Here is a 21,739-nt window from a genome sequence, read left to right as displayed (position 1 = left end):
TTGTAAAGCTTCTACTTAAAAAAAACGACATCCTCCCCTTCAAAAAAAAAAAAAAAAAGGATTTACTTCAATGATTGTTTGTCCAAGAAAATCGTCTGACTCGCGGGTGAACTTTTGACGCATTTTCGACTTAAAGTCGTTATCTTCGTCCCAGACACGAACTTTGATGCGATCCGACGAATTGTGACACTCGCTGTAAGTGGACAGAATTGTGACATTTGAAATTCAAAAGACATTAGCGTAACCGAAAACAACGTTGAAAAATGGCTTAGACTTACAAGTAGAAACGTTCATTCCAGATGGGATTCAATTCCTGGGGCATAGTGCGGGTCCGCTTTTTCACTTTGCCCACCTGGACGGTGACGTAAGGATCGGACGTCCCGCTTTTATCTTTGGCGATCAATCCCTGGGCGCAAATCACTGGATTCCCGGTCGAACGTGTGAGGGAGACAATAGTAGACAAAATCGTTAACATCATCGATAATTCCCTTTTTTCTTTTCTTTTTGTGGCCATCACGAGTGTCCGTGAGGTTTGTGACACAGTTTCATTGGGGGGGGTGTGCACAGGGAAACCTAGGAAATATTTTTTGGTGTGTTTGACAAACAAACAAACAAACAAACAAACAAAGTTACAAGCCATTGTCGTGCAGCCCAAAGTCTCGAACACGAAGAAGGACAGATAGCCGTCCAATATATAAATACAAGCCGATAACCGCGCATTCGAGCAAGATTTCAAATAAACAAGCCAAAAGAGAAAAAACAAAGGCCGGGCAAAAACCCGAAATAGAAAAAAGAAAACAAGAGCCATGTGAAACAAACAAGGAAATAAGAGAACATCAACAACAATAACAAAATGACATGGAAAAGACGTACAAGCTTTTTGTCAGACCAATGTCGTTGCCAAGCTACTCTTTTGTGTGTGTTGTTTGTTTCTTTTTTAGATGGTCCGCACATTATCCGTATTCAATGCGTCGTCGTCCTATTTGCACCCAAAAAGCTGGGCTGTTATTGAGCGGAACTCGAATCAAGATGAGTATGTAGCAGTATAGAGAAGCCGGGAAGAATGGGAACTATGTCTTATTTATTCTTGGCCAGTCTATCTAAGCTACGGGGAAACCCAAATCCCGCTCGGCAGAGCCTGTTGGGTGTCTCCTACTCCCTTATTTTTATGTAAGAGGGGGGGGGTAGAAAACTTTGACTCTAATCCTGTTTTATTATTATTATTGCCATCGTCATCTCGCGGGGCTCTAATGCAGGTAATAGAGACGGCGGATGGGAAACGGTGGGAGTCACCCAGTCACGCTGACATTTACAGAGAAGATTTCAGGAGCGGTTGGAAAGAAGAAACGGCGGCGTCGTTCAGCCATGCTCAGTTTATGTATATGCTGCGCTGAAGAAATGGGTCAAAAGTTAAGAATATCAAGACATGGCGAAGAAAGGCGGAAAGGAGAGAAAGAGACGGAGAAAGAGAATAAAGGGACAAAGAAAGGGCTACGGGGAATAGAAAAGGAGAGAGGCGGTCTTTGACGCAAGAGCTCGCATGATATCGATCCGAGAGGCAGCGCCCCGAAACTCTTACAAAAATAAAATAAAAAATAAAAAGCGGCTAGAAAAAAAATAAAAATAAAACCTGGAAAGGGGATGCCCCATTGCATGGCTACAGGTCACGATCGGTAACTTTGATGCAAAACAATGTCATTCGTAAGTTGACGGGACTGAGAGGAGCATAGATGGCGGAGCTAGAGAGAAAGGAGTTTTCAAGCTTTCAGCCAGCCAACCGAAGCCATGAAATATATACCACACATGGGGTTATTGTGTATATGCAGCACTGTCGGCTGTATCAACCGTGGTAGGCGAAGGAATATATATATTTGGAACACGCAAGAGACGGTTACAATTGGGTGCACTGTTTCACATGTCAACGAAGCCATTTTTCATCGTTCCCCCCCAGTTTGTTGAAAACTACCATCATCACCTAGATGATGGTAGCCCCGGTTTCATGATTCTCTTTCGCTCCTTATTACACGGACGGGCGGCGCAGCCTTGACGCAAGCGTATTTTCAAACAAACATAATATGGTTCTATAACGGTCCTATACGTCTTCAAAATTGCTAAAAGTCTTGTCAATAACAGTCGATTTAAAAAAATTAGAATTTTTTTTCTTAATAGGAAACACAAATAACGGCGCTTCCCCGAAAGAAAGAAAAAAAACTAGGAACTAGCGAACAAAGTTCAGATCGGATAGTGTTCTAAATAAATTCATGCACGTTTTTTTTTGTATCAAAAAGATCAATAACTGCCCAAAAAAAGGCGCTTTCGAAAAGCTACTTGGGATGCCGAAGGCTACCGATATGTTTTCTAGACCGTATGCACTATGTCCTACTAAGTTCATTTCCCTTGTTTCCTACCAAGCGAAACGTGTTCTTCGAATTGGGTGCTATAAATGGCAGTTTCTTTTTCCAAGGGATAATTTTTTTTTTTTTTTTTTTTTAAAGAAAAATAAAAATGAAATAAGTAGTATCAAGCATCCGTAGAGTCACACACACACGCACACACAACCAAATATACTGGGGAAACCGCGTTTGATTCAAATGAAATGAAACGGAGACTTGAGAGCGGGAGATATTATCATAAAAAATGCAGCAGATCAAAAGGGAGGAAATAAAAAAAGAAAGACAATTTGGGAGAGCGGAAGAAGGTTTAGTTTTTCTTTTTTTTTAAATCAATTGGCGTTAGTTAAAAAAAAAGGAAAGAATAAAAGGTTCAATGGGGTGGCATGTCTGCTACACGGCTCTACTGAAAGATGATTTTTGTTTGTTTGTTTTTATTGTTTTTTTTGTTTTTTTTTTTTTAAGTTCAGTTGGTTTCATGTTTGTACCTGTGACGGCAATTTTGGCGGACCAGTTGGCCGTGCCTTCCAGCACCGCCAACTCAGCCTGTTCTATGGAGTCTATGTGGGTGTCGGGATCCACATTAAATATCACGCTGTGATCAACGGAAATTCAGATAAAATGGGGAGTTGCAGGATCGCCGAAGAAGCCGCACAACAGCGGGTGTTGCGATGAAGAGTTAACCAAATTAAAAGACAGAGAGAGAGAAAGAGAGAAATAAAGATAGAGAGATAAACAAAAAATTAAATTACAGTCCCATTTTAACTTCGGGCGCCCTCCCACTCCACAATTTTGTGTTCCATCTCTTTCTTGTTTGCTTCTCACGTAACAAACTGCACTGCGGACTCTATTATTGATTTCTTTTCGCATATATATGCATATAAAATCGACATTTATACGAGAATTCAATAGCGTGCTCTCCGTCGTCTACGCGTCAGAGAGCGAGCTCGAACTCACCAGTGGACTTCTCAACTGTTCCCCCCCCCCCTGGCGTCATATAATGTTATAACTTATTACAATTCGATCGTTAAACTTTGCTAGTATCGGTCCGCCGACGCGTATCGAACATTCCGCCGCGGTATTCAAAGTTCCAAACCGTCAACACGGATAATAACCACGACACTTTCACTTCACGATAATTTTAAAACGAAGCACATAAAGAAACACGTATGAATAATAATAATAAAAAAAAAACAGTCAATTAAAAAAAAAAACGTGACACCGAGAAAAGCACATTATACCAAACACCATAGTGATACGTAGAGTGGATTTTGAAATATTATATATATATATATATACGTAGATGTATACGTATATACTAAAAAGGAGAAAGAGACGATGATTGAATGTAACAGCCGAAAAAAAAAAAATCCACAAAAACACCGATAGAATATATATATAGAAAGATGGCGGGACGACGAGTGCTGAATGACACGAAGATTCTTCATTCCGTATGAGAGGAAGACAAAGGAAAAGCGCCCCACATAATAATAATAACATCCCTTTGCACCGAAAAAAAAAAAGAAGAAAGAAAGAAAGCCAATATATGCCCATCAGGTAGTGATATGAACAGCTGGTGCAGATGGACGCACCCCCGCACGAAACACGACGACTTGCGCTTCCAGTGCGTTACACACATCCGAGTGCGGGTTGGTTTCTCTCACGTATTAGTTTTTTGTTTTTGCGACGTTGTTGGAGAATTACGGAACCATTGTTGTTGACGTCTACTGTTTTTACTGCACCACCGAAAAAGGAAAATTCGTCACTGTCGCCCGAAAATAGGGGCGAAAAATAAAAAGAGAAAAGAGGAGGTTTTGGTATTCCCAACAAATCGCCAAAAAAGAACTTCTTACTTTTATTAATGTTGGTATATACTAGAGAGTAGTACTGGGGGGGTCATGACAACTTCTGATTGGCTTTTTTCTCGCTTTGTTATTAGAGTAGAAAGTTTGAATGGAGGGGAAGAAATTCGGGAGATTGGATACGTCAACTACTTTGGTTTTGCTTTACATTCGTTTTTTTTTTCTTTCGTCTCTAAAAGTTTCCCGATGGTCGTCGTGTCTGTTTTATTGCACGGCACGCCGCGCTCAACAGAAGCGCCCCCCGATTTATTCATTGGCATTAACGATGATGGAGTATAGTTCTAATCAAACGAATGAGAAACAGGATGTACTAACAAAATGGTTCCGCCGTTTCTCCATTTTCAGACGCGAGTGCTGGAAATGTTTCAACCACAAAGAAACCGAACAAACAAAAGGAAAATCTGATCGATTTCGTTCATTTGTTTTGTTCTACTTTGTCTTGTTTTCGTTTTTATTTGTACGAGAGTATAGAAGAAAAAGGGAACGATGGTCAATGTCTGCTATTTACAGAAATCTAGTTAAGGCACAACGAAACATTGGGTGGGAGTTCTCTTGGAACATCTCCAGCACTCTTTTACGTGACCCCCTTGTGTCGTGCCCGTGTGGTTTGCGTTTCCTCTGGAATCTTTTCTTTTATTTTTTTTTATTTTTTTTTTAAGGAACGATTCTGATTGTCTTGTGATCATTTTGTTTGAGATTCATTCAGAGGGGGAAGAAAAGGTGTGATAGCCAAGTAGAGATAGAAAAGGATCGAAAACATGTTTTGTTTTCAGTCGGAACGACCAAGAACAGTTTTGGTTTTGTTGCTGGATTTGTTGAAAAAAAAAAAACATTTATAGACGGACCTGTAATAGCTATTTTAGCTGACCATTTGCTCGTCCCGTCCAGAACGGATTGCTTGACGGCTTTCATGTGACCGTTATGACTGCGTTCCTCAACTCCGAAGACGGCCCTATACATTTGTACGTTTGAGGATTTGAAATTAAATTTCACATATCACCACAATTTCATCATCACAGCTCCGGTCCTTTCAGTATTCGCGCTTCGCAGAAACGAATCTGCATTCACACAGTGCAGGTGACACAACAGTTGCATAACCCGATTTATCTATGCAGATTGCAGACACACTCTTCTCGCCGTAATTTCTCATTCGATTACGAATCGTCGCGGTTTCACGTTATCAACAAGTTAGTTTTTTTGCAGCAGCAGCGACGATAATTAATTTGGTTAAACTTTCGCGAAAATTAAAACAAATGAGGAAAGGGGAAAAAAAGAAAACAAGCGTACCGGATGAGTTCGAAGATTTCGGGTTTGGTGCGCTCCCGCTGCTTCATCCTCTCCTTCATGGCCGTGATGATGATTTGCGTTTTATCCTCGGCGCCGTGCTTGGAACTCTTCTCGGCCGCCCCTTTGCGCGAAATTCAAGCCATTTTCAAAAGGAATTGGAAAATCAATAAAAGACACACATACAGAGACACACACACACAAGAGAATTCACGTCATCTGCTCTACGCCGAATATGCCGATGGCTGGCGCCAAGCCCAACGCGATACACGAAAATGAAACAAGTAACAAAATAAATAAAAAAAAAAATAAATAAAAGAGCGCAGGGAAATAAAAATAAAATAAAAAAAATGTCAAGAAAAAGGGACGGAAAGGAATTGAGCGAGGAAAAGATCTTCAACTAGCGGAACGATCGTTTAATCTAAATGGGTATTCAAATGAGCTTTTGAGTCAAATAGCATATGGTCCATAAGCACATCTATCAAAAGACGAGCATTAGGGGCGATGAAGAGTTTAATCTTCTGGCAAAGTTGTTTTAGGCAAATGCGTCTAATGGCCTCCTATGAAATAAAAGTCAGCGCCAAGCGAGCGGCGCTCGCTATTTTAGAATTTTGGAGACTCTGACCTATGTGCATGAAATTATTCAGTAAACTGGAGTCGTCGTCATCGAAAATGATTCCTAAAGTCAACGGGCGACGTGTTATTTTAGTCTATTACATTTGTGATGGCCGGACGTGATCGAGGCGTGTCAAGACTTGATCATTTGTGCAATCGATTATATATACAATCGGGTTAGTTCGTTCTCTCTGACTATAGTTCGTGCCACTCACTTTGGAGACAGTCGGCGTTGAGCAAATCCTTGCACTTTTCGTGGCATTTGACTCCGCATTCGGTGCAGCGGACGCCCTGGCGAGCGATGCCCCAGAGTAGACCCTCGCACTCGTAGCAGTAGGTCGGCGAGGAGGCCGTCCACGGCTGGAAATTGTGCGGAGTCGTGCTGGAAATCGGGTAGATCAAGCCCTGCAGCGTTTTCTTGTAGACGTGCATTTTCTGCATGACAGGGAGGGGAAAGGGAACGCACAAAACAATTCGATAATGTATTGAGCGGCTGTCCGTCAAACGTGGCAGGCCACCAACATGAATTCTATGCATTATTCTTTACCAGTTCTTCGTCGTTGAGTGTGGCTCGAGGCAGAACTGACGTCAATCCGGCATTGCGCTTCGTCGCCGCCATCGTCTGAAAAGTTACCGAAAACCACCGTAATCCATTATTGCGTGATCGCGACAAGTTTCGTGTTGGTTGTGTCGTCCATCAAATTGGGGTAATGTCATGCACTACGTTTAGGATCAATTGATATCGATTAAATGGGTGGCGTATTGTATATACTGTACCTTGAGAACCTGGATGAGCCCAGTGTGGGGGGAACGCGTGAATCGAGTAACAATATACAAGTTAATAATCAAAATTTAACGACATAAGTATAGGCCATCATCAAACATTGTCAAACAAACACGGGGCAACTATTTGAGGCGCATTTATTGCCCAATAACCTTGCTGGAAATGGGCTGGGTCCCAATCGGCCCCAATGATTCTGCCAATGTTTCTGTTTTAAAAGTCAATCTGAACATCTGTTTTTGTGTGTGTTGGAAAACGAGATTGACGCGGATTATTATTCTGATCTTAAAATCTCCTCAACAGCATCAATCGGCAATCGACCAAGTATTTCGGTCACTTTCAAAGTTTATCCGTCCAAAATACGCAATACGAAAACCCTCGAAATAACACTGTTTTTTTTTTTAAAGCGGTGTTAGTTTCTCCCTAAATCCTAAAAAATAGCTCACACTATTGATGGGCTTCTTTATTTTTTCTTTATACTCTTTTTTTTATTTTTTACTTCCTCGTAATTTTGCCAAGATTTATATGTGTAATTCCCCCCCCCCTCCCGCTCTTTTTCAAATGGCAGGCATGGGCGTAACTTGCATAATATCCCGTCAACTAGGTCTCTAAGTGCTTCTGTAGACGGCGAGGAAAAACAAAGCCTTAGGGGGTCTCCGTTCTACCGACTTTTTTCACGTCTACAAAAAATGAAGAAATGAAGGATTCACGGCGGAAACCATTGCGGAAGGGGAGGTACGAAAACGCTAGGTGGCCGTTTAGAAACACCAATCAAGTGTGAAAAGTGCCCATTTCAGCAAGTGATCTCAACTTCCCTTCGCCGCCCTTCACCTTTTCCCTTTTCCCCAGCCCGCCCGTCTAGTCAAACGCAACTCTAATAACCGTTGACATTGAGCCAAAAACCCAAGCACGCGGAAAGACGTTGTCGTCATGGTTACCATCACAATAATTCCCGTATAAAAAGCCCAAACAAAACAAAACAATGGCTATCGACTCAATAGAACGCGCGTATTAGATAAAAGATTGTAGTAGATGGACTGTGTACCAGCTCAGAGACGAGAGGGATCGATTTCCTCCTGGGTCGTATATCTGGCATACTGTCGATGTTGCTGTAGAACGGATTATCACCGGGCAGCCTATTTGTTATGGTTTAAAAGAAAGTGGAAAGAGAAAAAAGGGCAAAAGACAATAATAAAAAACAAAAATGATTAGCGAAAATCTCCGCATCTTTCGTTCTCAAAAGAACCCCAGTCCAATCACTGCAAACCCTCCTAAAGAAAAGGCTAAGGAGAGATTGAGTATTTTTACGTTACCCATTAGCTCGACTGCCGCGTCCTCCAGCTCCACCGGATCCATTCTGAAATGAAGAGACAATCGTAAAATTAACATCAAGTTCATGATCGAAATACAAAGAGATAATATTAACTCGGACGCTTCCGACTTGATCATCTCCCGCAATATTATGGATATGCAAATAAGAGCCAAAACGGAATGTTTCCTCTTAAATCTAGAGGATTGGATGGGATGGGATGGAAAACGGGTGGTTGGGTGGGTGGTTGGCCGAGGAGGAAAGAGCGGGAGCAAGCAGACTGCTGCCGGATAGAATAACTGTCATCCGAGACACACAACGTCGCATGGTGGCGTGTAGTTACTTGTGCACACTCACGACTACTAATGAGATGACGAAGAGAGCCTCCGGGGGGGAGATGTTGAAAGTGTTAAGAGCCGGGCAAAAGAAACTTGGGGAACGAGACTGCAGCGCGGGGCTGGTAGACATTTGGCGGCGGGAGCGCCTCGGAAACGAACGGTCTCATTGGCAGAGATAGTACCATCGCTCGACTCCCGCGTGACGATAAGACCGGCGATAGAGTTTAAATCGGAAGATATTCGCAAGCGAGAATCCTCCCCGGGTTTTGGCTTCAAAATCCTTGGGAATGTTTTTACAATTCCGCCCCCCCCCCCAAAATTCAGTTCATCAGCTGGAGTAGTTCCGGAATGCGGCTTTTGTGTTACGCCCCAGATTATATCGAGGCCCTTTAACGACGAGGTTTCCGCCTTTCCATTGTCAACACTCAAGAAACATCACGATCTTGTGGGGGGAGGGGTTTCGGGACGATTTGCACAGCGATGCAGGCGGGTTATACAAGTCTCCATAGTCTCAAAAAGGGGGGAAATAAAATCAGAGAAACCAAACAAGCAGGCATAATCAGCTCTGTCAACATCTTCCCAACACTACCAACTGTCAACTTCCTTTATGCCAGTCGATAAAACTGACTACTGCCAAGCTCGGGGATTTTTAAAGGCTGCTGCCCTAGATATACAAGTGTCAATGCTTATTCTGGCGAATCAAAAGAAAAGTCTTTTCATCTTAACTCTCTCTTCCATTGTCTCCCTTTATCTCTATAGGCCTTGCAAAGTGAAAATGTATATTGGGAGTTGCCGAGTAACGGCCAACGGCAACTATAAATCCAAATCGAAGCAACTGGAATTGTTTATTGATGTTCTGCCTCTGTTCTCGTTGGGTGGACAGATTTCACGACGCTGTCTATACGCCCAATAAACTTCCGCCTTTCATTTTATTGTATTCAAAGTCGTCGCGAGGCGACGATCTCGGTGTACTTAGTTCCATTTTTCAATTCACTGTCGATGCGTCAACAGAATCAATATTTTATTTAGCTGCCGCCTTGCTGTACAATAACATTGTATACATGCCGAGAGGGAGGGGGATTGATGGATGATTTAAATATTAAAGCGATCGTTATTTGAAGAATACATCAGAGAATAGAAGAGCAGTTTACTCATGATCCTATGTGGACTAAAGTTGCTCAACTAAACTTTTTTTCCCCACTGACCCCTGAGACTATTATCCGCGCTCCTATCCTCGTTGTTAATGCCAATCCTTCCACTGTTCAGTGTGCACTCCCTTCGCTTCCGTTTTCATCATTTCATATTATGATCCCGCTTACACACACAAAAACAAAGCAAGCATAAAGGTAACTAAGTGAGTCATCCATCCGCACTTGATGACGGCTTGCATATATACAGTCTTTGCGGTAACCCAGGGCCAATTGTGCTGCTAAACAGCCTGGGCAGATTCCATTATCTAATAAAACAATAAGCGGCACCTTCTGTATAGCGCAGTGGCATCCAACAATAACGGTAAGCAGGGCCCCCTTTGATAGCTCTTTTAACTAAGTACCCGTATCCCCTTTATTCCGTTAGTATAAAGCGGCTGAGTTGGCACAGCCGAAAGCGAGTTAAACGCGTTCGAAAATTTCATTAGGCAAATTGCAGTTAAATTTCAGCGCTCTATTTATTAAACGGCTAATACCATTTTTTAGAGCCGTGGATCGGCAGCTCGGCGAATCCAGTGCCGCAGTAAAAAATAAAGTAAAAAGCTGTTTCCCTTGCGACATCGCAATTTTGTTTCGGACGTAAAAGAAGAAAAAAAAAGTTGAGCTTCAGATATAAAACTGATAGTCCGATACAATAGGGTTTACTTTGCTCCTCTCTTCCACCAATACTTGACATGGATACTTCAGTCCGCAAAAAGAAGATGGTACGTGGATGGGAAAGAAAACACCCTGTGATCGACGGTCAATATTGGAAGGTTGGCAGTGCCCTGGACACCAAATGAAGAAAAAAAACAAATATAAAAAAGGGGAAATCCGACCTCATCAAAAAAGCCCAAAAAAGATAAGAGACGAAGTAGATGACGTCAGTACATTGATATCACCTGAGCGTGCGCGGCACCCTGGCAGATAGTACATATAATACATACATACATATATATATGTAGTATATATATACATACGTATAACCCTTAAGACTTTATCGATCGTGGCAGTGCCAGCTTGATGCTGCTGGGCAGCAGGAAATGCGACGACGACGACAATCGGTTCTAAAAGTTCACCATGGACGACACGAGTTTTTGCCGACTAGACTGGAAAAGATTGGATATTGGAAAAATCTGAATGTAGTATTGACTAAAAAAATGAGCGCGAAACTGAACAAGTCTATGAAATTTCTCAGTCTGTTTCGGGTGATTGAAATCATCGATTGGGGGGACGACAATTGGACGGCAACCCATCGCATCCCCCATCGTCGTCGTGGACCATTTTCTATTAATAAAACGTCAGAATTTGATCAGACGTAACGTATGTGGACACACCCAGAATATCTATTTCTGTACATGTTTACATAAAAAGAAAGTATACGGAGGGACGACAAGGAAAAGGTTTCTCGAGTTGCCAAAGATCCATCAAGGACAGTTGGAGTCTTTCCCATGGCCATCCGGACGGTTCCTTCGCACTGTCTACTACTATACACCAGCCAGTCGTTTTTATCTTCATTTCTCCTGGGTCGGCGTCGATGGGGGAAGAAGGCAATTACCCAACTTCCAATTGTGTGTGTGTGTGTCTATGTCTGGGTGTGGTACTATGTATATATTCTTTTTCTTTCCCTCTCACTACGTTGGTGCGTGCCCATTTCCTGACGCAAGACGACCTGACGCCGCTCATTTTCCTCTCATTTCAACTCCCTTTTTTTCCTCCTTTGCAGATCATCAGACATGATTCTTTACTCCCATTAACAACTTTCCTCTGTCTTGTCAAGAGATGAGTCTAGACAAGTGCTAAGAGAGCCCTTCATTCCCTTGACGAACAAGGAGGCCACCAATCTCGTTAACCCCCCGCGCGGTAACAAGAGTTTCAGCCAATGTTCTTTAAATAATCAAGTTGCGGACTTTCAATTTCTGTACCGACACAATATCAGCCAGTTCACGCTAGGCTGCCCGTCATATTTTTTTTTTGTCCCCTTTACTCTCTCTCTATAATCTTCATCTTTCAGCAGCCCCACAATGTGTCAGCAAATGGCCAAATCCATTCTATATAGATGGCTGCTGTCGGGTGTCGTCTTTTGTTGTGTGTTGTGTGTCGTGTAGGGTTTTGTTTTGTTTAGACTCTCTCTTCTTTCTTTTTTTTATTTTGTTTTTTGTTTCCCCCCTCATACTTATTTGGCGTCACAAAAGCTACGCACGAATGCCTGCTCAGGTTTCTGTTTTTTTGTCTGGATGTGTGTGTGTGTGTTTTTAGAAAGACTATTCTACCATTGGTCCATCCTTGTATATACATTCATCCATTGCGACGTCCGCATATAGTACTACTACAGCTCAGTTCGTATTGATCTCCCTTTCTGTGTCTGTCTGACACAGGCGCGCGCTATCCCGGCGACACCTTGCGAGCGCTGGATTTTTGTTTCTTCGATCGCTTCCCCCCCTCCCCAAACCCCCATAAAAAACCTCAAGAGATCCCGACAACAAATTTGTGTTCTCTTCTCTTGATGGGGAAAGAAAAAGGTCGGAAAGCGGATCAACTTTGTTCGTTTTTGTCTAGTTCCTCGTAAAAGTCGAACGAGTCGAATAGTAGTAGTAACTGGCAGGCCATTACGACTAGCGGCGTGAAGAATAAAACCGAAAAAGAAAAAAAAACCGGAAAATACGTGGCATCAAAAGAGAGACGAGACTTAAGTATGATTACTTTCAGTCTTTCGCCATAGCCTCTCTTTCTCTCTCTCTCCCACTCTTTTCGCTCGATCCTTTCCTGTGTACGTGTTTTGCCTTCTGGATTATCCTCGGGGGGTGTGAGAGGCTGTTACTTCCGAGTTGTGGGGTGGGGGGGAGATAGAAAGAGAGAAAGAGAGAGAGAAAAGAAACCAACCGCCACCAAATCGGAAGGATATGAGCTACAGTGGAAGCCCACCAAGAGGCATTGCTATTCTTGTGCCAAGGGGGGAAAATGGATACCAACAACTCCAGCACTCTCTATTCGAAGGGATCGATAACAAGTCGATTTCTAGGTAACTCAAAGTACAGTTACACAAACCAATTTGTCAATTCCGGCAGTCGGGTAACGTCAGATTACGATTGTCAGATACCGACACATTGTACGAAAAGAAGAAAAAAAAGGGAGAAAAAATTTGATTATAACAAGAGGGGATTCTAGTACATTTCTGGTGTCGAATTTTTTTCTTCTTTTTTTACCTTTGAGATGTCTGAAACAGAAATGCTACTTTCGGAGCGAGTGATTCTCAGCTCTTAGCGCTACCTAGAAATTGGCCTTGGCCGCCATCTTGGCATCGAGTGGATGTATCTCTAAAAGCCTGACTGCAGCGAGCGACTTGTGCGTCTTGTTGTAAAATTTAAGAGCTGGTCGAATAAAGCTACAGGGGGAGGGCAGGCTATGGATCGACCGAGTAAAAGATGGCTAAAGCAATAAATTATTCAGTATTCGGCGTGACCGTTACGTTTCGTTCCAGCGGACTGATGGCTAACGCCCAGGGTTTGTTTGTTTTTACTTTTTAGGGGGAGCACAACTCGAACGGGAAAAGTTTCTCTTACCGCCTCGTTATTTGTCGGACTCGTGGCCGTCGTCGCAGCACCACTGGCCGTTTCGGCTTTCTTATCTCGCAGTGTCTTGACTAGTTTCCATCGAGCCGCGCTACCCTTGGTAGTCAGCGTGAGCATTTTACGCTGCTCGGGATCCAACGCGTCCATGTGATCATCGCCATCTTGGGTGTAGTTGAGACCGGCCTCGGCAACTTGTCCAGGGGATTCAACGGCTGCTGCTGCCGCTGCTGCTGATGCCGTTGTTGTTATTGCAGTCGTTGGCGCCGCTCCGGCCGCCGCAATATTGCTTGCGCTAGTGTAGTAGACATCCGTTCCGAACGGCTGCGGTTCTGACGCTTCTTCGTTTCCGTCTTTGAGCGCCGTGGTCGAGGTGAAAAATGAAAAGACGGACGAAGCAATGTTGCTGGCCGTACTTCCGGCGGCTGACAGGATGTTACCGCTGCTTGGAAATAAGTCCGTTGTTGAACCGCGAGATCCGGATATAGAATGTCGGTTATTCGGGTAAAATCCAGCAGTAGCCGGCGCTGCAGAGGCCGCCGTTTCTATCGCAGCCTCGACGGTGTGTCGAGTTGGCTCGTAGTATTCCGGTTCTTTATTATTACTCACATCGTACAGATAAAAGGGCTCGTTTCCGCCTTCGTTGTCGTTATCATCATCAAAACTCTGATTGTGGGGACTATCGGGTCCGCTAGTTTCGCCGGAAGAATAGTCGTCGTCGTCGTCTTCGTCGTCTTCATCTTGCGCTTTAACGCTGACTTGTTCCGATCCCATTGCGGGTTCTTGAACAGCGAATCCGGCTCTATTTGGAGAACTGGTGTAAGCCGCCCAGTCGTCGTTCTCTTCTTCTCCCACAATGGGCGCAGGCTCGCCACAAATGGCCGGTTCGTAAACGACTGCCGGGACGGCGTAGTCCCAGTTTTCTTGGGCCGGCGGCAAGTAGCCGCAGCCTTCGTCGGACGGGATGACCATCTCCTTGGCGATGGGTTGGCTCCTGTGCGCATCGATGGCTGGATAAACTGGAACTCTGGCTTGAAGTTCACCCAAAACTGCCTGCATTTGGTTGTCGTAGGATGTTTGTTGATTGTATTGGCGAGCCGCTTCTGCCAACAGGTCGGCTCCGCTGGATTCCGCCCTGCGTTCCATTTCCTCCAGCTGCATCATGCCGTAGCGATACCATTCGTCATCGACGTCAATGCTGTCTTCCGTGCTCTGCCAGCGCGGGGCTGTCCGGTTGACGTTGGCCAACGGCCTCGGTGAAGCTGGAGCACTCTCAACACTTCCGGCGGGTCGACATTGATCCGGTTCCAAATAATCCGCAGGTTGCGGGGGCGGCTCAACTTGTACCGTCAAAGCGCATTTGGCATCCGAGTCATCCGCCGCAGTGCTGCAGGCATCACTTTGACTTCTCTTGGGGCTGGATTTGATGGCAACTTTTGGGAAAAAGATTTCTTGATTGTCAGACTCTTGCTGCTGGTCGTAGTCCCGTTGCTCATCCGCCGATAAATGGCGGGCCATGAAGTCCAAATTCAAACTGAGACTGAGACTCGTATCATCATCTGAACCGGATGGTGGACGCTCCTTGCGGCGATTCTCCTGCTGACTGCCGCCGCTGGATGAGACGATTGCAACGTCTGGCAGAGTCATCGCGACCGGAGATGTAATGGTAGTGGCAGCTGCTTCAGCTGCCGCCATTCGACGGTAGCGACCCAAGGCTCGGGAAGCGGCGAATTCTCCAGAGGAGGGACCACTTGGTCGCCTCGTCAATAGCGAAGGATCCGAAACCGGAACCGTTCCAGGAATGGGGGCAATAAGAGAATTCTCGGCCACTCGACTCGAGGCGCCTCCAGTGGCTACTTGGCCCGACATTTCATCGTCCCAATCGTTGCCGGAATCGAAACCTTCGTTACAGTACGATACAAAAGCTCGACTAACGCCGTGCTCTCCCGAATGATTGCCGACGACGTCCAGCGTCCGAAGTGGCCGCCGAGACACGGTCGTCCAATCGTCGTTCGATTGAGGCAACGACTGGAGGCTTCCGGGTCTCTTGCCATCATTACTTCCTCTTCGCCCACCAATTATGTTTGTCAGTTGCTTCATCATTTTCTTGCCTTTTTTCAATCCGGGCAGTGAAGACGTCCGACTGAACGAAAAGCGTTTCCCGTCGTCCGTCCCGCCCATTCGCCCCGTGCTTCCGCTGGCGCTGTGAGGCAAATGCTGTCGATCCATCTCCTGCATAGCGTCGACACCCGGCAAAGAGACGGAACGATTTTTGAGTTTGGGACGATTGAAAATTTGATTGACGGCTGTTCGAATTTTCTTGCGCGGGCTATTCCGCGGCTGCTTGCCGGGAGAGATCGGCCGGGAAGGCCCGCTGGAAGCAGCGATGGAAATGTATCCGCATTGTGACACAATCACCTGGCTCGAAGTGGTGTAAGCGGGGAAAGAGGACGGCGAATGGCCGAAAGAGGAGGACGATTCTTCTTCTTGTCCACTTTGACGACGCGTCTCGTAGGGCGATTGTTCTTCGTAATTAGGTAGCGGATTGCGGAACAAATAGACTCCTTCCTGGCTACCGTAAGCACTATGATTATGTTCCATATAACAAGGCTGCTGATACTGCTGCTGCTGCTGTTGTTGTTGCTGTTGTTGCTGAGCTAGCGATGATGGCGTCTGGTAATAAAGATCGTAGTAATCGATTGATGATGATGAAGATAATTGCTCGGCTGGCGTCGTGGTTTGCACTAATCGGCCCGGTGATGAGAGCTGATGTTCCAGTCGTAGATTCGGATGTTGTTGGCGTTGATTGTCCTGTTGTTGATACCGTTGGCTCGTTATGGACGACGTCGGCGACGAGTGGAGCCGGCGCCTCTGTTTCGGAGAACAACCGGCCGATTTGGTCTGCTGGATATAATTGGAAGGATGCGATTCGAAATTGCCAACTAATTCATCCTGACACGGTTCGAAAGTCAGAGTAGGATACTGGAACTGTTTGGATTGTTGCTGCTGCTGGTTGAGTACGTTGGCGGGTTCTGGAACGAAATGGCCTTCGGGCAGGGAGCCGGGAGCCGGACTTGGCGTATTTGATCTGTAGTGATGCTGATGGGGTGCAGTCTGAGGGTGGACAACGCCTCGCGGGCTGTACCATTCATCATCCAGCGTCGTCGGCAAAAACGGGTTGTCAATTTCGGTTTCCAGCCAAGTTGAATTGTTTCGAGATAAATTACACGGCGCCGGATGATTTTGTCGGGTTCGATGTCCATCTGGCGCCTCGTGGGGATGATGAACGGAATCGGGATAAGGATCGGCCCGTTGATTGGGCCCGGCAACTGGAAATGCTGCTGTCGCGACGGAACAAATGGAGCCCTGGACATTCCACGTTTCCGTTGTTAAATGTGGCTGAATTTGACTGGGCTGTGACCGGGAACGTGCGGAAGGAGAGGCTGCTGCCGGTTGTTCGTACATCATTCGGCTGCTCGGTCGAGCGTTTTGACCGTCGGCGGGAGCGGGAGGAGGCGGGACCGAATTAATCAACTCGACTTGCTGTTGTGTAGATGAATGATGCCCGGCCAAGACCAACATTTGACTGGGACTGACGGGCGATCTTTCGGGGTCCATCGACGACCAATTACCGCTGAGAGAAGAAACTCCCGAATCGGATCGCATCGAGTTGACTCGATTGACTCGGGTTGGCGATAAACTTTTCTGCGCTCGACGGCTGGGCGAGCGAGAAGCGCCGGGCACCTTATTAGGCGACCTCGAGCTGGCAGCGCTCAGATAGTTGCCCAAACAGTTTGGGGCAATTTCTTCCGACACGCTCCTCGTTTTAATGATTGGTGTTTTGGTCTGCGGAGTCGGCGATTTCTGAGCCGATTTTGAGCGCTGGAGGAGGAGAGGAGACGTCGGGTTCGAAAGTTTGGCGGCGTCGTTGTCGTGTCCAGCAGTTTGCGCTTCGATCGGCGTCCGTAGGTACGAAGAAAAACTGGGTGAAACATTGTCGGAGCTGTTGCTCCGCCCTAGATGTAGCGGATCGATATGTACAGGAGCTCCCACTATCGCCGACGAGGAACCGGGGTAGATCGATGGCTGTTGGGTGCTGGAAGAGTAGCCCAATGAGTTGGCTTTGGGTGGCTGAACTTGCTGGCGCTGATGGAGTCGCGCCGATTTCTGCCGGGCCGATTCCAGGAACGCCAGTCGCAGTTGTTCGTGAAGATCGTTAGCCGGATCAGCCGGAGCATGTGGCGTTACATGCTGCGGAATACTAGACGACTGGACCAGTCTCTCACGAAGCTCTTGAAGCCTCTGTGAATCCCTCTTCAGTTTGCGACTCACTCGTTCGATTTCGCGAATCTGTCTGGCGCAGTCCGAGGAACTGTCCATGTTGTTCCTCCACATCCATTCATCGTCTTCGGTCTGCGAGTCATCGCCAAGGTCGTCCGGAGGCTTGGGCTTCTTGCCCTTGGACCAAAGATCCGGCTGGCCACTGCCACTCGTCGTATTACCTCGCCTATAATGACAGTAATCTTGAGCGCTAAAAACGTGGCCAATTGATTCCTCAGACTGGCGGGCGGGATCTTGATGAAATGGCTGCTGGCCGGCGGAAGCCGACTCCCAAATCATTCGCAATTCGTTGTCCGATTCGGACATCATTGACGGACTGTCGCGATGAGCCGAATTGAGGCTGCGATAAAACGCTTCGTCAGCCGACAATCGACTGGCCTGACGACTGCGACCCACCGACGTAATCGAGTAAGGTTGGTGTTGCTGCTGCTGCTGTTCAGACTCGAGAGATCGAAGCTGGGCCTCCACTTTGGCGGCGAACCTGTCGTCATCATCGTCGTCGCCCTCCTCTTCTTTGACGTGCGACAAATTGGGTCCATTATGGAGGTAGCCGCCCATGGTGGTGGAGTTGGCTTCGCTAATAATAGCAGAGGCGTCGCCCGACGACGGCTGCTTCTCGTCCAGCGCTCCCGCGTCGCCGTACGTCCCGACGAGCCGGGCGATAGTGGCTTGTTGCTGATAGAGCAAAAGCTCGACCGTTTCCAACCTTTCCCACATGGCCAGATATTCGGTGGAGAGGAATTCGAGGATCTGCCAGGCACCGAGAAATTCCGCCTCTAGCGCGCTGATTTTGGCTTGCAAAACGTCAGCGTTGACAGCTGCGGCCGGCTGCTCTTGACAACAAGAAGCCGTAGAGGTGCTGCTGGTGGTGGTGGCGGGCTGTGCGGAGTCGAGGGCGCAGCCGATGACAGAGGCGCAGTCGACTCCGTCTTTATTCAATTCCATCATTCGTCATGGTGCTGTGATGATCGGGGCTTATGGGTGTTCATGACCTGATCAGATTTTCCACCCCTTCCTCCCTTCTTATCGACGACTTCAATCGAGTCGGCGGCCACACAGACGAAGAAGAAGGTCAACCATGGCTAGTGCAACATGAGGCGGCCAACGCAACCGCATTACACCAATGGGAAATCGATCGGCTGCCAAGGGGGGAAACGCACACAGGGCCACTCGAGCGATAGAGTCGTCTCTTTAGTTTACAGTCTTGTTGACACTTGACGTAGATGAAGACGACAGCGTAGATAATATTAACCGGCTTTGGCTGTCGGATAGGATGACATGGCGCAACTTTTGTCCGAAAAGGAGAAAAGAATAGAAGAAAAAAAAAATGTTGCAGAAAAAGGAGAAGAAACGGCTAAAGATAAAAATCGAGATTGGAAACCAAATCATCATCTTTCTTTTTTCTTTTTTTTTCGGGTGGCTTCTTTCCGGTTCACCAAAGACGAACACGCCTCGATTCTTTATTGACTTTTCAAGGAGAGAGAACTTTTGACGTCTTTGCGACGATCAAATGAAATCTTTCCGTCATCTCTCTCTTGTCTCTTTGACTCTTTCGACGGGAAAAAAAAACTATTTTGGGTTTTTGGTCACTTTCGATGTGTGTGTACTCTAGCAATCCATTCAAGCGAATGAATACGATGAGACACTGTCTAACTCGCAACTGTGGGAAACTCTCTATTCTGGCGTACTATACTACAGACACTATAGAGAGAGACAGACACTCATTCAAATTCCAAATGGGGAGAAACTGGGCGGAGCTGCTGTGCATAATGGCAGCAGAGAGAGAGATCTCAGCCCCAATGCGGAAGTTTCAATGCGCACAAAACAAACGACTAGGCGACACGACAGCATCCCATTTAACCTCTCGCGCTCAAAAAGAAAAGAAAAATAAATAAACATAATCAAAATGGTCGGTAATGGTAGTAGTCGACTCGAATTTCGGGCACACGGAATGGGTCGCGCAGTGACGTTTGCTTTCATGAATTATTATCCTCTAACTGGGCGTCTTTTGGCGTTTGTGTGCAACCCACATGTTGTCGTGAAATATAGTGGAATGCATAATACGCCTCAAATCGCTAGAAAACAAAACCAACAAAGAAAAGAAAACAGCTGATTGATAAATCTATATAAACCGTCAACCAGGTTTTTCGTTTTAGCCGATAAAAAGCGATCGCAATCGGCCGAGAAGGCACGAAATTTACGAATCAACCGACGGGGGTTGGGAGTTTTATTTTTAGTGCTATACTTGTAGTAAAGTAGAGTTTGGATGGCTCAAAAAAAGAAGAAAAGTTCTTTGCTCAAAGTTGTGACACATGTTATTTTAGTTTTCTCTATAATGTCACAAAACATGTCAAAACTCGTTGCCTGTGATACCCTCCCCCCCTCCAACCGGACATGCTGTGTGTGTATATGGCCCCGCGGACTGCTGCTGTGTTTACTAGGAAATTCCCGGACTTTGCTGCCACAATCGATCGGCGACGAGTTCAAGGAGAGAGATTACAAAAGCCAAACACTTTTAGCAAGGAAAATGGGCGAGCACACACACACACATAGGGCGAGCAAGTAAAAGGACGTCCCGCAATATCAACAACGGCAGACGGCTAACATGACAAGATGGAAAGTCTGGGTGAAAAGCTTGCGTGCTGTCTCTTTCACGGATGCAAATTTGAATTTGTGTGTGTGTTTGCCGTCTGGTCGCCTAGTCTTTGAGACATTGGAGGCAATTGAGCGCGGAGTAGAGAGAGAAAGAGAGAAAGAGAGAGAGAGCAAAGACGGCCGGAATCATCGATCCGTCCCGTGACGGGAAAGAAGCTTTATACACCCACAACAATCGTAATCAATATAAGAACAAAAGTTGTTGTTTTCACAAGAGTGAGCATCTCGCGAAAATTATACAAGAAAAATGGCAATACATTGCGCTCTGTCGACCCGTGAAATGTCTAAAAGTATTATCCAGTGGAGCAAGCGCAATTCCGGATGAGAATTCACAGAAACACATGGGGCGCGCACAGCACAGACGAAAGAGAAGCACACACACACACACACAGACACACACACACGAAAAATATTGCACGGACACACACCCTTGTGTGTGTGAGTGGTCGTTGTCGTTATCTGACCAACGTACCACGACAGACTGCCGTGTTCCTGGCAGTGCGGACGGCGTCGCTAGCGATTCCTTGAAAGGGAAAGTGGGAGGAGTTTGTGTTCTTCGCCTAGTTGCGTCGAGACTTTACCAAGCGACTGGGCTGGCGCAACTCTGCTGCCCCCTTTTCTCTCTCGCTCTCTCTCTCTCTTCGCCATCCGCATGCACACACATACAGTACACTAGACATCCAGCATAGTACATTGTATTCCAGGTCGATAACCGACGTCCCTGCAAAGAACCCTCTATCTCTTTCTTACTTCCCCTGGGAAGGATCCACCTCCTAAAAAATAATTTAAAAAAATAAACGCTGGATGGGATCATCAGCACTAAACTACGTGAGTAAGTTGGAAACTCCTCAGCAGAACTGTCAGATGCCGCAGTTTCGTGCAGGTATGTTTTTAAATATCAAATCGACTTTCTTTCTCTCTCTCTTTTCTTTCTGGCATCCGCTGGATCACCCATCACTTTAAATATTAAGGCCTTACAGAGGAGGAGAAGAAGAAGTATATATAGACCGGAACCGCACTCTTTTTTTTTTTTTTTTTCATTTTTTTAAGGGAGTCCCGCAATTGAAAGTCTTCATTGGCAATCACGAAAAGAGAGGTAGCAGCACGTTTAGGGTTTCGCCTGTTCATTGATATTCGTACTGGCCCTTTTGGGGTTGGTTGGGCCCGAGCCGAAAAGTTGGGTCATACGTATGTGTGAGGCGGAGCGGAGAGCGACTGTACATGCAGCCGGTGCAACAATAGCCAGTCTAACAACAACGGTTGCTAGGGGTGAAACCAACAGATTCAGTTGCCTTTATCAATAAAACAAGAAGTCCATCGAAGGCACGCTCGTGCGTGATGGCTGGGCGCCCTTCTGAGCATCGTCCCGAAAATATACAATAATGAATTTTACATTTTTCACGAATCC

The 21,739-nt window shown here is 46.0% G+C and overlaps 1 protein-coding gene across 13 annotated transcripts in view; it reads right to left on the bottom strand.

Moving 5' to 3' along the window:
- The window catches only part of LOC124193990, a 29,452-nt gene extending 8,131 nt beyond the window's left edge, over positions 1 to 21,321 (bottom strand). The window contains exons 1-12 of one of the 13 annotated variants that reach the window (XM_046587985.1): positions 20,589 to 21,321; positions 13,330 to 18,963; positions 8,246 to 8,289; positions 7,978 to 8,068; positions 6,929 to 6,937; positions 6,699 to 6,773; positions 6,367 to 6,586; positions 6,162 to 6,215; positions 5,540 to 5,660; positions 5,098 to 5,204; positions 279 to 420; positions 67 to 193 (exon numbers count right to left, since the gene is read on the bottom strand). In XM_046587985.1, the coding sequence (XP_046443941.1) occupies positions 67 to 193; positions 279 to 420; positions 5,098 to 5,204; positions 5,540 to 5,660; positions 6,162 to 6,215; positions 6,367 to 6,586; positions 6,699 to 6,773; positions 6,929 to 6,937; positions 7,978 to 8,068; positions 8,246 to 8,289; positions 13,330 to 18,624 (6,285 nt within the window). In that variant the 5' untranslated portion in view covers positions 18,625 to 18,963; positions 20,589 to 21,321. Of the gene's footprint in view, positions 1 to 66; positions 194 to 278; positions 421 to 2,878; positions 2,986 to 5,097; positions 5,205 to 5,539; positions 5,661 to 6,161; positions 6,216 to 6,366; positions 6,587 to 6,698; positions 6,774 to 6,928; positions 6,938 to 7,977; positions 8,069 to 8,245; positions 8,290 to 13,329 lie in introns of all 13 variants that reach the window. The other 12 variants (XM_046587984.1, XM_046587992.1, XM_046587991.1 and 9 more) reach the window with 12 other exon arrangements.
- Positions 21,322 to 21,739: the final 418 nt, after the last annotated feature.

The sequence above is a fragment of the Daphnia pulex genome, chromosome 5, assembly GCF_021134715.1.
Source record: "Daphnia pulex isolate KAP4 chromosome 5, ASM2113471v1".
Taxonomy (NCBI): domain Eukaryota; kingdom Metazoa; phylum Arthropoda; class Branchiopoda; order Diplostraca; family Daphniidae; genus Daphnia; species Daphnia pulex.
The sequence above is the reverse complement of the archived record's forward strand: the minus strand, read 5'-3'. Positions and strand labels throughout refer to the sequence as shown.